The 13,103-nt window shown below is 48.9% G+C and overlaps 1 protein-coding gene across 1 annotated transcript in view; it reads right to left on the bottom strand.

Moving 5' to 3' along the window:
- The window catches only part of ADAMTS9 (ADAM metallopeptidase with thrombospondin type 1 motif 9), a gene marked incomplete at its 5' end in the record, with an annotated part of 167,331 nt that extends 154,454 nt beyond the window's left edge, over positions 1-12,877 (bottom strand). The window contains 3 exons of the mRNA XM_081106532.1: positions 6,048-6,210; positions 11,769-12,169; positions 12,763-12,877. Of these exons, the coding sequence (XP_080962658.1) occupies positions 6,048-6,210; positions 11,769-12,169; positions 12,763-12,877 (679 nt within the window). The remainder of the gene's footprint in view (positions 1-6,047; positions 6,211-11,768; positions 12,170-12,762) is intronic.
- Positions 12,878-13,103: the final 226 nt, after the last annotated feature.

Genomic DNA, 13,103 nt, shown 5'->3' with positions numbered 1-13,103 from the left:
TGACGATATACATTTTTGAAAACTTGCAGCACTGGCCAATAGAAAGGCTGACTGTTACTGCATGTAAATTATACCTTACTAGAAACATGGGGGGAAACAACTAGAAAATAAAAAGATTTGTAAAACAAAGACTAACAGAGAAATGCTGAGGCCAATCACATCAACTGGAAGTTTATCCATGCACCACAGGCCAACCGCTTTCCATACCCACTCTAATTCCCACGTTCCCTGAGAGATGGGGGTCGATACAGAAGGAAGCGCTTGGCCAACATTTACACTCCGTTTCATTTCGTTCCTTCTCAAAGGCCACAGCCCACACATGCACAGACCAGCACACCTTGCATTTCCTCATCCTTTTTGTGATACTCAGAAAGCTTCCTCTTCATTCATGATTTTCAGTTGTGTACAGTGGTCGCTAACAGGTGATCGGCGGACCACTGGTGGTCCGTGAGGTCTGAAAGGTCGGGGGGCCGCTGCTAGACACGGCGTCAAAAAGCCACCGACCACAGCGCCTTCTGTGCTCTGTGGAGCCACTCTGACAGGGGCTCCTTCCGCTGGCGGAGTTCTTGGTACCTGCTCTGGGTTTGGGTGCTGACTCTGCTCTTTCAAACGGTTGCAAATGCAGCCTAACCTTATGGTGACAAAGGCCAAGCAAAGAGCCAACGAAGTGGAAAGGAGAAAAGGGGCCATGGGAGCAAAACTAAAACTAAACCAGCAACTTTAACAACTGCAATGACAACAAGTGAAGTTGCTTAAGAGACATAACTAATCGCAATGTGTGGACCTTGGTTAGATCACAATCTAAGCAGAAGGAATATAAAAAGGCATTTTGGGGACAATTAGAAAAACTTTACTATAGGAACTCTTTAGGTGATATGGAGAAATTATCATTGATTTACCTTACCATCATAAATAATGTTACAGTTATATAAGAAAGTATCTTCAGCCCTAGCTGGTTTGACTTGGTGGATAGTCGGCCTGCGAACTGAGAGGTCCCGGGTTGGATTCCAATCAAGGGCACATGCCCGGGGTTGCTTGATCCCCAGTAGGGGGCGTCCAGGAGGCAGCCAATCAATGATTCTCTCCCTCTCCCTTCCTCTCTAAAATCAATAAGAATATATCAACAAGAAAGAAAGAAAGAAAATATCTTCATCTTCCAGACAAGTAGATTGGAATATTTAGAGAGAAGATGTCATATATATAATATATATATATATATATATATATATATATATATATATATATATATATATATATATATATATATATATATATATATATATATATATATATATATATATATATATATATATATATATATATATATATATACATATATATATATATATATATATATATATATATATATATATATATATATGTATATATATATATATATATATATATACATATATATATATATATATATATATATATATATATATATATATATATATATATATATATATATATATATATATATATGTATATATATATATATATATATATACATATATATATATATATATATATATATATATATATAGTATGCTACAAACGAGATAAAGGAGAGGAAATAAGCTCAAGAATTCAGTTACTTAAAATAATAGTTTTCTAATAACTTACTAAGGCTTTTAGAGGTCATTGCTTATATTGACTGTTTATTAATCATCAAGTCATTGAGGAACATAAAAAAGAGAAAAAGGTATGAAGGCTGAGGGGTAAGTGAAAGGAAATCAAGTCAACACAATAGACCCCAAATGGCAGGAACTATCCTGAATGGCGAGCCAGTCCAGGCTGGAGCGCCCCTGCTTCCTGTACACGCTGCGGGCAGGCCATTGACCCTCCCAGTCAGTCTTCTCAGCTGTAAAATGGGAGTCACTGGAGCTCCTGCCCCCCAGCAAGCTGCTCCCGGCTCAAAGGAAGCAACCATGGCCCCGCCTGTTGCCTGTCCTCCTGTGCACAGGCCCCGGGGCTGGGGGAAGGGTCTGAGGGCATGAGCGTGTGTGGGAAAATGGAGGCTGGCTAGCTTCTCACAGAAATCACAAATTAGCCAACAACCACTGCCCTGCTGGGGCCCAGCCGGGACTGTGAAGTCAGCCAAAGCTTCCATTACTGCCTGGAACCCTCCAGCGGTCCCAGAATTGTTTACTTAAAGCCCCCTCAGAGAACTGCTCCTCAGCTCTGTCTCTCACTCCATTTGGGCCCAACGCTCAGGGCAGCTAATCTAATCAGCTAATCTATGCTAAATTATTAATGGATTCAAGAGGTTAATGTGTAACAAGCCTCCCCTCCAACTGAGGCATGCTGGAGACACAGTCCCTGGTGACTCATTAGTCTGGGTGGGAAGTCCAGGCACCAGGCAGCCCCCCCCTCAAATCAAATCAAATTCTGGGAAGGCTTTTAAAAATTCCTACAGAAAAGGTAATTCATATGTGAATACAATGGAATCAACAGAAGGATCGGCCAAAGAATCCTCTAAGGCAGTGGTTCTCAACCTTCCTAATGCCGCGACCCTTTAATGCAGTTCCTCATGTTGTAGTGACCCCCAACCATAAAATTATTTTCGCTGCTACTTCATAACTGTAATTTTGCTACTGTTGTGAATCGTCATGTAAATATCTGATATGCAGGATGTATTTTCATTGTTACAAATTGAACATAATTAAAGCATAGTGATTAATCACAAACACAATATGTAATTGTATATGTGTTTTTGGATGGTTTTAGGTGACCCCTGTGAAAGGGTCGTTCGACCCTCAAAGGGGTTGCGACCCACAGGTTGAGAACCGCTGCTCTAAGGAGACCAGGACAAAGGCTATGTTTATGAGCTTTGTATGGACTTCTCTGTGTCTCTATTTTCCCAACTGCAAAATCAATCCAGGCGGAGGTAAGGATTAAAACATATAATCCACATAAAACATGGGTAAGAGTGCCTGCCACACAACGCGTGCTCAACAAACGTCAGCCATTGTTAGTGTCATTTAGGGATTAGATTAGATGGAAGTCAAAAAGGATGTTCTGAAATCTTAAGTAAAAAAGCATTTTTTAAAGGCAGCTTCTTCCATTGTTTTCAGGGTAACCTGGCTCACAGTGGACCACACTGGGATCCGCCCCAGGCTCAAGTCAGCCCACTTCCTACCAGCTGTGTGACTTTAGTGCTGTCATTTTCTCAACTGTAAAATAAGGATAATAATACCTACGTTGCAGTGTTGATGAATGGATTACATATGATAACGTATGGAACATGGGTAGCACTGAGACCCCACATGCGCATACTATGAGACCAACAAATGATGACTTTAATTATCATCTTACTATTTTTCCGCCTTTATGATCATACCCTTGGGAGCCTAACCAAAAAGTGACAGTACGTTCTAATGGGGTGACAGGTCCGCAATCCCTAATGGAGACTAAACCATGGCCATCCCCAGGTCAGTCCAATGGGTACCAGGAATTTAGTGAGGTGGAGAGGGACCCTCAGCTCTGACCAGCCCAGTGTCCCAGTGAAGTAGCTACAAAGCAGGATTTCTGTCTGTGTGGCATCGAAACTCTCTCATTCCCAAAAAGAAAAAGAAAAGGCAAGGAAGCGAGCACAGGATCTTGGCTTCCTGTTGGTCCCTGGTGACAAGTGCTATGGGGCCACACAGTAACAGTACGCCCCCACCCCCATTTCTTTTCAAACTCCGTTTTCTGGTTATGAAACTGCTACAGAATCATGGCAAAAACACAAGAACATAAAGGACTGCCTCTGTTCCTGCCAAACAGAAGTAATTCCTTTTGATATGTCCATGCATATTGCTTCAGATTTTTTCTCTACACCCCCATGCACCCACACACACTTCATTATTTAAGAAAATGAAATCATACCATATACACTGAATCATCACTGCCTGTTCACATACTATACGTATTTCTGTGTTTGTTAACATACATCTCTGCCATCATTTTTAATAGCTGCATAGGAATCCATCAACTGCATACCTCACCCCCCACCACCCCTGGGCACTCAGGTTGTTTCCAGCGTTTTTCTATAATAACACTGTACTGAGTATTCTCCCATAAATACCTTTACACAATTGTCCGATTATTTCCACAGAAGTGGCATTGGTGGGTTAATAAGTGTATAATTCCTAAATGCCTTAAGAAGCAAAAACAGCTGGCCTTGCTGAGATGGGAGGGTGAGAGAGGTATTTTAGCAACAGATAAACACTGTCTTCTACGCCCAGGCAAACAAGACAATCCTTTTCCTGTTGGCCTACTCCCTGCCTTTCACTCACCTATCAGAAAGTATGTCTCACTGATAAGGACAACTACATTCCCTTGTGCAAAGTTCAGGGTCAAATAGAGAGTGTCCATGTGACAGAACCTGAGGTTTCATCTGGAAATGCAAAGGGAAGGATGGGCAGAAAGGGGCTTACAAAATAGCAAAGGTTCCTGAATGGCTCCATGGGCAGGCCACTTGGTTACTCTTGGTTACCACTCAGTGATCTGGGGGTGGGGGGGGTGGTGGGGGGGGGGAGCATCCCTGAATCTAAATGGATTGATATTTACTGAGAGGATGTTTTCCTCTCTGGCCAGAGGGTCTTCCCCCCACCTATTTTCACTCCCTGCGCGAAGGCTACCTGGTTTCGGAGGTTGCCATGACCTGCTGGCCCATCTCTCTAATGGCAGCTGGCAACTGTGCCATACTCCAAAGTTCTTTCCAACTACTGTGAGCCCCTGCATCTGAGCTGAAAGAAGGGGTGCAGGAGCGGCTGGAGGAGAGAAGCCAGAGTGGCGAGTTCAGCAGCAACCTTTGGAGGAACAGTCAAAGCTGCTGGAATGAAGGAAGGGCCCACCACACCGGTCACTGACAAGCCAGTCAGAAGGAAAAATAAAGGCTGGCCGTGGTGATCTGAACTGTGGCCCTTAAAGGCCCCAAAGCAACAATGCCCAGAACCAAATAAGCTTTTGTGAAAAAGTAAGGCATCTTCCACTGTCTTCAATCTTCACCTTTTTAGATTCCCTCTTCTTTATGTTTAAACAAGATTTGACAATGACTTGTCCTCTAGCCCAGAAAATCAATCCAAAGTCCATTGACTTGGGTAGTTAATTTAAAAATAAACCTTGAGGGTATTTTGAAAGGCATTATTAAGTCTTCTCCTTCTCTCTCTCCTCTCTCTCTCTCTCTCTCTCTCTCTCTCTCTCTCTCTCACACGCACACGCACACGCACACACGCACACACGCACACACGCACACACGCACAGAGAAAACGAACCATGGAATAAGACAGGCCAACAAAGGTTTTCCTTATGGTCTAGCTGTGAGATCGTCAGTGGGGTCATGGGGTCATCTCTGAAAGCCTCAGCATCTCTGCCAGGGCCAGTGCGGGGAGAATGCTGCCCAGCTCACCGGCAGCAGGCAGCCTCAGTGCACCTGGCCAGGATCCAGCTGTGGGCACAGATGCATCTGAGAGAAACCCGACCTTGCAACCCACACTTCCAGTCACATATTCCAGAAGCCACAGAACATGAGCTAAGCTGAAGCTGATAGGAAAAATCCCATGAAACACATAGTTTTTGAGTTCCATTTGTAACCTTACATGATAAAATAAAGAAATAGAAAACAAGAAACATAAGCAATTGCTGACTGAAGATATGGCTCTAATAGCCTAAGACAGTGGTCGCCAACCGATGGTCCACAGACCACTGGTAATCCGTGAGGTCCAAAAGCTTGGCGACCACTGGCCTAGGACATTACTAAGCTTAGTCATATTAGCAGCTTCAACGAAAGAGGCGGCTCTGCCCACAGTGGGCTTGGAGTCACTGCTGTTGGAGTTTGAATCCTGGCCTTGTCACTTACTAGCTGTGCCACCTGGGACAAGGTGCTAAGGATCTTTTTCGCTTTCACATCTGTACAATGGGGATATTCCGACCTCACTGGAAGATCAAATAAAAGACAATGGCAATGGTAGTGCTTTTAGCCTATGAAAGAGCTACATGTCTGCAGCCGGGCAATGACCCATCACAGGGGTGGGATCTCTGCTGAAGGAAGACACGAATACCTGCGGTGTCGCACGCGTGCCTTTCTGTGGAGGGCTCTTCATGGGCGGTGCTGAGCCTGTAGATAACGTGGGGTTTGTTTTGTTCATCTTCATCTTCTGGTTCATCCACGGACAGCAGCGGCTCAATAAAATAATCCCCATCCTGGGACCGGAATGTGCCCAGCTGCAAAGGAAGAGATGAGAGGTTGATTTCATAAAGATGAAACATTTGAAAGTGGAGACGGTGCCATTTGACCCAATCCCTTTGTCGTGAGGGCTGCTTAACCCGAAAATGCTGCGGACACACTTGGAGAGCGATTTATTTTCATCCTCAGCCATACCAGTACCTTCTCCTTGACTTGACACTATTGTTCCTGCTCACCAAATCCGTCTCTAAGGAATACTTCCTTGGCGCTCAAGTTCTAATCACATATTCCCTTCTCCAGGCTGTTGACAGACAGTGTTTCTCTGTGTGAAGACAGCTGGAAATTGAGGGACCCGTGTGATCTCTGAGAGAAAAGCTGAACCTCGGAAGCATTATCATGACTTCAAATTCAGGAAGCATATGTTGACCACAAGGCACTCACGGTGGTTCCACCTGTGACACTAGCCCATGAGTCTCTCCCACCCTTTCTTTGCTTCCCTTTGCAACAGGCAGTGATTCAGTACCAGGCTTTGGGGCTGGGCTGCCCAACACAGGTCCCAGTCCCAGCACAGCCTCTTACCCACCCATCTTGCCACCCATCTTGGGTAAGTTCCTTAAATGCTGAACCTCAGCTTCCTTGTTCGTCAATTAGGGATAAACTTACTATAAAGGATTATCCTGCAGATTAAATGAGATAATGCACTTAAGGTACTTAGCACCTTGTAAGGGCTTAGAACATATTAGTGGCTTTTGGTGTTGTGGTGTTAGCCTCTAAGCGCCCGGATACAGTTGTGTTTGCCAATCATTCTAAGCACTTTGAAAGTGGCAACTCTTTCTCCTCTCCTTCTCACATACCCACAGTTTTGCAAATGATGAATGATGCCTCAAGGTTGACCTACCCAAACAAAACATGACAAGAGCATGAAAAAGTTCCCCATGTCGTGCAATGTGTTAGAGGAGTCAAACCCTTCTCTCATTTTCCATTGTTCCCTTTCCTGCACTGGGGGGAAAAGAAAAGGAGAAAAAGAAAAAGGAAAGGAAAAGCAGACCTTTCACCTTTCCCTGGACACAAGGGAAATGACTGTCCATAAAGGTTATAAGCATCATCCAGAAATTTGCTAGAAATTCAAATAATCACGCTCCACCCCAAATCTGACCCACTGAATCAAAATCTCAGGGCAGGGCAGGAGTTGGAATTTTAATGAGCACTCCATGGTATTCTTATGCACGATAAAGCTTGTGAAGCATTAGGCTAGGGCAGGTTCCAGACCTAGCTAAGATTCAAAATTGTTTGGGAAGTTTTTTAAAAATTCAGATTTGGGGCATTACCGCTTATCTGCAAATTGAATTTCCAGGGGTAAGGTCTAGCATCTATGTTTTTTAAAAAGTTCTCTACATGATTTAGGGGCCACTAGCTCAATGAGGGAACAGCTCTGGTGTGCACAGAGCAGGCAAAAGAGTAGCTGGTTTTTGGCGAAGTGATTTAACAACTTTATTCTCATCCAGGCAGCTCTCTCTGTTTCCAATACTCAACTCTGGTGTTCTCTGAACACAGTGCAGGATATATGCTACAATATGTAAAACCTACTAGAGACAGGCCGTAAGTACTGGGGAAAACCTGGGAGTTCATCTGGAGAGGGTCTGGCCCGGCTGGTGAAAAGGGAAGCCGAGGGAGAAAGTGGCTGGTCCGCAGTTGCCCTTTGGTGGTACACAGCAGCTGAACAGAGCCAGTGCTGAATCTAGAACTCAGATTTCCCAACTTCAGTCCAGTGCCTTTTTATTTTATCTTTACTGTTATTTTTAAATCCTCACCCACGGACATGTTTTTATTGATGCTTAGAAAGAGAGAGTGAGAGAGAAAGAAACATGGATATGAGAGAGAAACATTGATCAGTTGCCTCCTGTATGCACCCCGACCAGGGATGGAGCCTGCAACCTAGGAATGTGCCCTGACCAGGGATCAAACCCACACCTTTTGGTGCATGGGGTGACGCTAGCCAGGGCAGTGCAGTGCCTTTTTAAATTATATTCTCTTTAGGAATATGGATTCAGTCTCTGAGTGGCTAAATGCATGGGTCAGAAAGACTGGGTGGGAACGCCAGCTGTGCCACTTAGGAGTGTGAGACTTCGAGCAAGCGTCCAACTCTCAAAGCCTCACTGTCCCCATCTGTAAAATGAGTTGAGGATCGGATTGTGTGAGGGTTCTCTATGAGATGATGCATACACAAAGCACTCATTATAAGGCAAAGCACATAATGACAGTTCAATAAATGGTACCCATATAGTGCCAAATTAATTTTGTTGTTGATTCACAAGTAGTTGCTTGATCTAAGAGTAATTCTTTCTTGGTCAAGGTGAACATTTATTCAAACATACAGGGTATCCTATATAATAAAACCCTAATATGCAAATCAACTGAATGGCAGAACGACCAATTGCTATGACGTGCACTGACCACCAGGGGGCACACGCTCAATGCAGGAGCTGCCCCCTGGTGGTCAGTGGGCTCCCACAGGGGAGCGCTGCTCAACCAGAAGCCCGGCTCACAGCTGGCGAGTGCAGCGGCGGTGGCGGGAGCCTCTCCCGCCTCTGCTGCAGGCGGGCAGTAAGGAGTAAGGGGTCCTGGACTGCGAGAGCCCTGGACTGCAAGAGGGCACAGGCCAGGCTGAGGGACCCCCCTCCCCCGCCCCCCGTGCGTGAATTTTGTGCACCAGGTCTCTAGTGCACCTATAATATCTAAGGCTCCAATATGGAAGCGAAATGAATTGATGTTGATCCTGCTGCCAAAGAGAAAGGGACAGAACATACCTACTGAGAACTATAATAATACAAGGGAGCAAACAGAAGAACCAGTAGAGAAATACACATACACATATGCATCTATGAAGGTGAAGGGGGAGACATGGCAGCAGTCCATAGGACCAGGAACATGTTTCCGGGGGAGAAAGATATCTAAGTTACATTTAAGTTACACTTCAAAAGAAGGGCATGATTTGAGCATGTGAAGCTGGGTGAGATGAACAAATAAGTCTGGAGGCCCAAGGGCAATGAGGCAGGATTAGGATAGGAGGAAAATTCAGTAAAATAAGCAAAAGCAGGTTGCCTGAAATACAGGCCTTGTCGAGGAAAGCTTGAGAGATGCCCTGGACCTGCCGGCCTGAGAGGGGTGAGAAGCACTGCAAATGGTCTCAAGGGCCAGACGGAGTTCACAGTTGTGACTGGGCATGCGCTGTGCAGAGCTGGTGAGCCGGGAACCATGTGGCCTTGCACCCGGGGATCATTCATTTGTTAGTGGTAGAGCTTAAGAGAGAAGAGTCTGGAGGAAAAGCCAGAGACCAATATTTCTTAGACATCAGTCCCAATGAGCAGAGAAGTGAAGAGGGCTAGAGTTAGGGCAGGGATGCTCAGAAAAGGTAAGAGACACATCTGAGATGGAATTCAGGGAAACGGATACTTTACTAGTGAGGTGTGTGTGTGTGTGTGTGTGTGTGTGTGTGTGTGTGGTGATGGGGGAGGCAGAAATAGCATGGTCCACCCTGAAGAGTGAAAGATTTGCTGGGGGCTTTTAGGCCACTGGGAATACCACAATTCCACAGCTACAAAAAATGGTAAGGGGAAGTCTGGGGGGGGTGGGGGTGGGGGGGGGTTGGAAGGGTAGGGAGGTGGAGAAAGATAAGTTTCAGAAGGAAGACAAAGGGCGAGGGTTTGGGGGGTAGATTAATCACTGACGTGTGCATATATTTAGGATTATGTTAGGACTGCCCCCTTCCTCCAAAAGAGGCAGCTTGCAAATTCAATGCAATATCAATAGGCTTATCAGAGTCTAGGCATCGTTTCTGAAGAACTGTCCTCAGTGGCCTAGGAGTTACCTCCCGCAGTTCCACGTGCGAGTGGCTGCCTAAAACTGCCAATAGACAAGAAGGTCCTGCGCAGCAAAATATTCCTACAACCGCAGGGGCCACTCAGCGGGGTGTGGAGGCGGGGAAGGGGCGGAGTAAAGGCTGTTTACAAACTTGACGTACAGACGCAGCCCGACCCGTTAGGTTCTGAAATTCGGGGTTACCGTCTTGGGATCTGCAGGCGCTCTGATGCCCTTGGCTCAGGCACCCGGCTTATGCCCACACCGGCCGGCTGGAACCTTTCGAGGAACAGAAGGATTCCCGGGCTCCAGCCCTACCTAGGTCTGGAGGCAGCGATGACTCACCAGCACCCCCTCTGCCTTCGCCAAACTGCCGTCTCCGCCCACCCCAGTCTCCACGTCTGGCCGCGGCTCTCTGCTGGGGGCTCAAGGGGCTCATCCTGATGCCCGCCTCCCAGAGGCTTAACCTGCCCGCTCCCAGGCTTCAGGTTTGCCTGGCTCCCCTCCGGACCCCTCCCTCCGCTGAGCGGCGGAGATGGATGCGACATCCCCACGGGGATCTCTGGACTCCCCGAACAGCAGCGCGTGGAGGGGCAGCCGAGCACCCCGGTAAGTATCCATGCCCCCACTTTAAAGGTGACAGTGGGCGTGGGGTTGCTTAGGAGAAGACTAACGCATCACCGGGCGCCCTGCGCTAGGAGAGCCTGACCCGGGAAAGTTTCTGCGTCACACGCGCGTGGCAGCAACGCATGTCGCTTGAGAAAGTCAAGGCTGCTATCAATCGGGCCAGAATCTTACTGCGGGTCCTCACATGTCACGGGGAGGGGACGGGGAGGGGGGGGGGCGATGCCGTGTAGGACCTCCTGAAGGGCAGGTTGGGCGGGGGGGTTGTAAGCCTGGGGGATAGGGAGGGGGGGCAGGATACCAGCTTGGATCCCAGGCTAAGTCTATACTTTGCTGCGCAGAGAGGTGGCCGCCCCGCCCTCGCGCCCTCCCTCTCTAGGGAAACGTGCGCCGCAGGCTCCCTTTTCTGATTCTAGGGAAACTCCAAGGGGTGACAGAAGCCCCAAAAGAACTGACATCTCCGCCTCTCCGGGCCCTCCCGCAATGTCTCTGCTTCTCCGAGCCACCCCACCACTAGGGTGCAGAGTCGGACTGCGCCGCACCCCACTACCCGTTTCCTCCCCAATTCAGCGTCCGAGGCAGGCGCCGCCTTCTCCCCGCCCCCGAGCGCTGGGCCCACCCTTCCGTTCCGGGACGGGACCTGTTCCCTGTCAATCCGGTCAGCCTCAGGGCTCCTGGCGCGTGAAGAAAGGCCAGGGGAGAACGCGGGGACTCCAGATTACGCACCGCCCTCCGCGATGCACAGAGGGAACTCCCCGCACCCAAGCCTGGGGATCCTCTGCCCACACCCCCAACTCAGGACGCACCAATAAGGAGTGGGGCCCTCCCTACACTCAGCGGCTCCTGGGCGGCCGAGTTGTAGGAACCAACTTCTAGCGCGCAGCTGAGCAGGGTTAGGACCCTAGAAAGCTCCCAAATTCCAGAACCCCGTGGGGGCGGACGCGTGCTCGCCTCTCGAGTGTCAGCGCACGCTCTGGGCTGGCCACCTCGGCCTCCAGGCGTCCAGCTCACACTCCGGGCCGGAGCAGAGACTCGCGCCCTGAGGGTCTCGGGCTGGAGGGCGATGAAGTCTTCCCGCAGCGGGCGGGGGGAGAGGGGGCGCGCGCCCACTCACCATTCCGGAGCAGAGGCTGATGACCGCCGTGTGCTCGGACTTGGTATTGACGTGGCCTTTGTAGAAACAGTGCTTGAGTTCTGCTTCGTCCTCGGAATAAAACTTTGTCTGGTTCTCCTCGGGCGCCCCGAGGAGGGTGACAGTGAACTGTGGAGCGATAAATCCGGCCTGGGCGGTGAGATTAAATAGAAACTGCTGGCCGAAGGCGGAGAGGCGGTAATGCGCCCGGGAGGAGGTAGCGGAGGAAGAGGAGGAGGCGAAGGCAGGCCAGGGGTCAGAGGCAGAGTTAATGCTCCGTCGCCTTCTTTTGAAGTGCACGTTCGTGGGAAAGGGTTCTCCGAGAGCGTTCACTCGGACGGGAGACGCGATTTCGTATTCGCTCAGGGACTCTAATAATTTCACTGCAGAGAGAAGCAGAGACACACAACCAGTGATTTAGTTTTCCGCAAGTTTTAAATTAAAATAAAGGTGAGGGAGGGCTTTGTCCTGAGTGGCTTTCCAGCGGGTTTTCTTTTCCCATTTGAATCAACCCCTTCACCCTCAGTCAGTGGACAAATATTTGCTGAGCACCTACTGTGTGCTAGGAAGAGCAGGGAAATGTGCAAGACGCTGAGGATACACCCTTAGGAGCCAGAAACACGAACAAGTCAAAAATATATAAAGTAATTTCAGATTCTGACGAATACCCGCAGGAAAATAAAGCATGCTGCTAGCCATTGCCCCCAGTTACTGAGTTATGGTACTTTGGGGGACAGAGATTGGGGAAGGGAGAAAAGCAGGTTAAAAGCAAAGGGTGTGGGGGTAAGTTCCTTCCCCAGTGTCACTCTCTGGAAATTGGCTGGGAATGACCTAAAGAAGGGAGAGGCTGCAAAGCGGGAAATCATTCTTTCTAGGAAAAGGAAAGAGGCTTCCGCTGCGGGGTGCCCGCTCCCGGCGCGGAGGCTGGGGAGCCGGCGACAGGGGCAGAAAGGTCCCGGGGCCGGAGCCTCATTACCTTGCCTCGGGTGCAGCCTGTCCTTGCGCACGGCTGCCGCGGCGTCTGGGCTCGCCATCTCGGCCAGGTCCCGCACCAGGAGCGTTAGCAGTGTGGCCCAGGATACAAACTGCATGGTGCTCCTCACCCCTCCCCCGCTGCCCTCACCCCTCCCTCCTGCCCTCCTTGGCGGCGGCGACCCGAGGCAGCGGCCGCGTAGAGCGCGCCGAGGCCGGCGCCCGCCGCCAATGTGTGACTTTAGGAGTCGCTGAGGTCTCGCCGCGAGGGTCCCGTCCGCGCTCGGCTGAGCAATGCCGCCGCCTGCCGAGAGCTGAGCCGCTCGGGCCGCAGGAGCCGCAGGA

This window comes from Myotis nattereri, assembly GCF_964212035.1.
Source record: "Myotis nattereri genome assembly, chromosome: 14".
NCBI classification, from domain to species: domain Eukaryota; kingdom Metazoa; phylum Chordata; class Mammalia; order Chiroptera; family Vespertilionidae; genus Myotis; species Myotis nattereri.
This window is presented reverse-complemented; position numbering and strand designations above follow the sequence as displayed.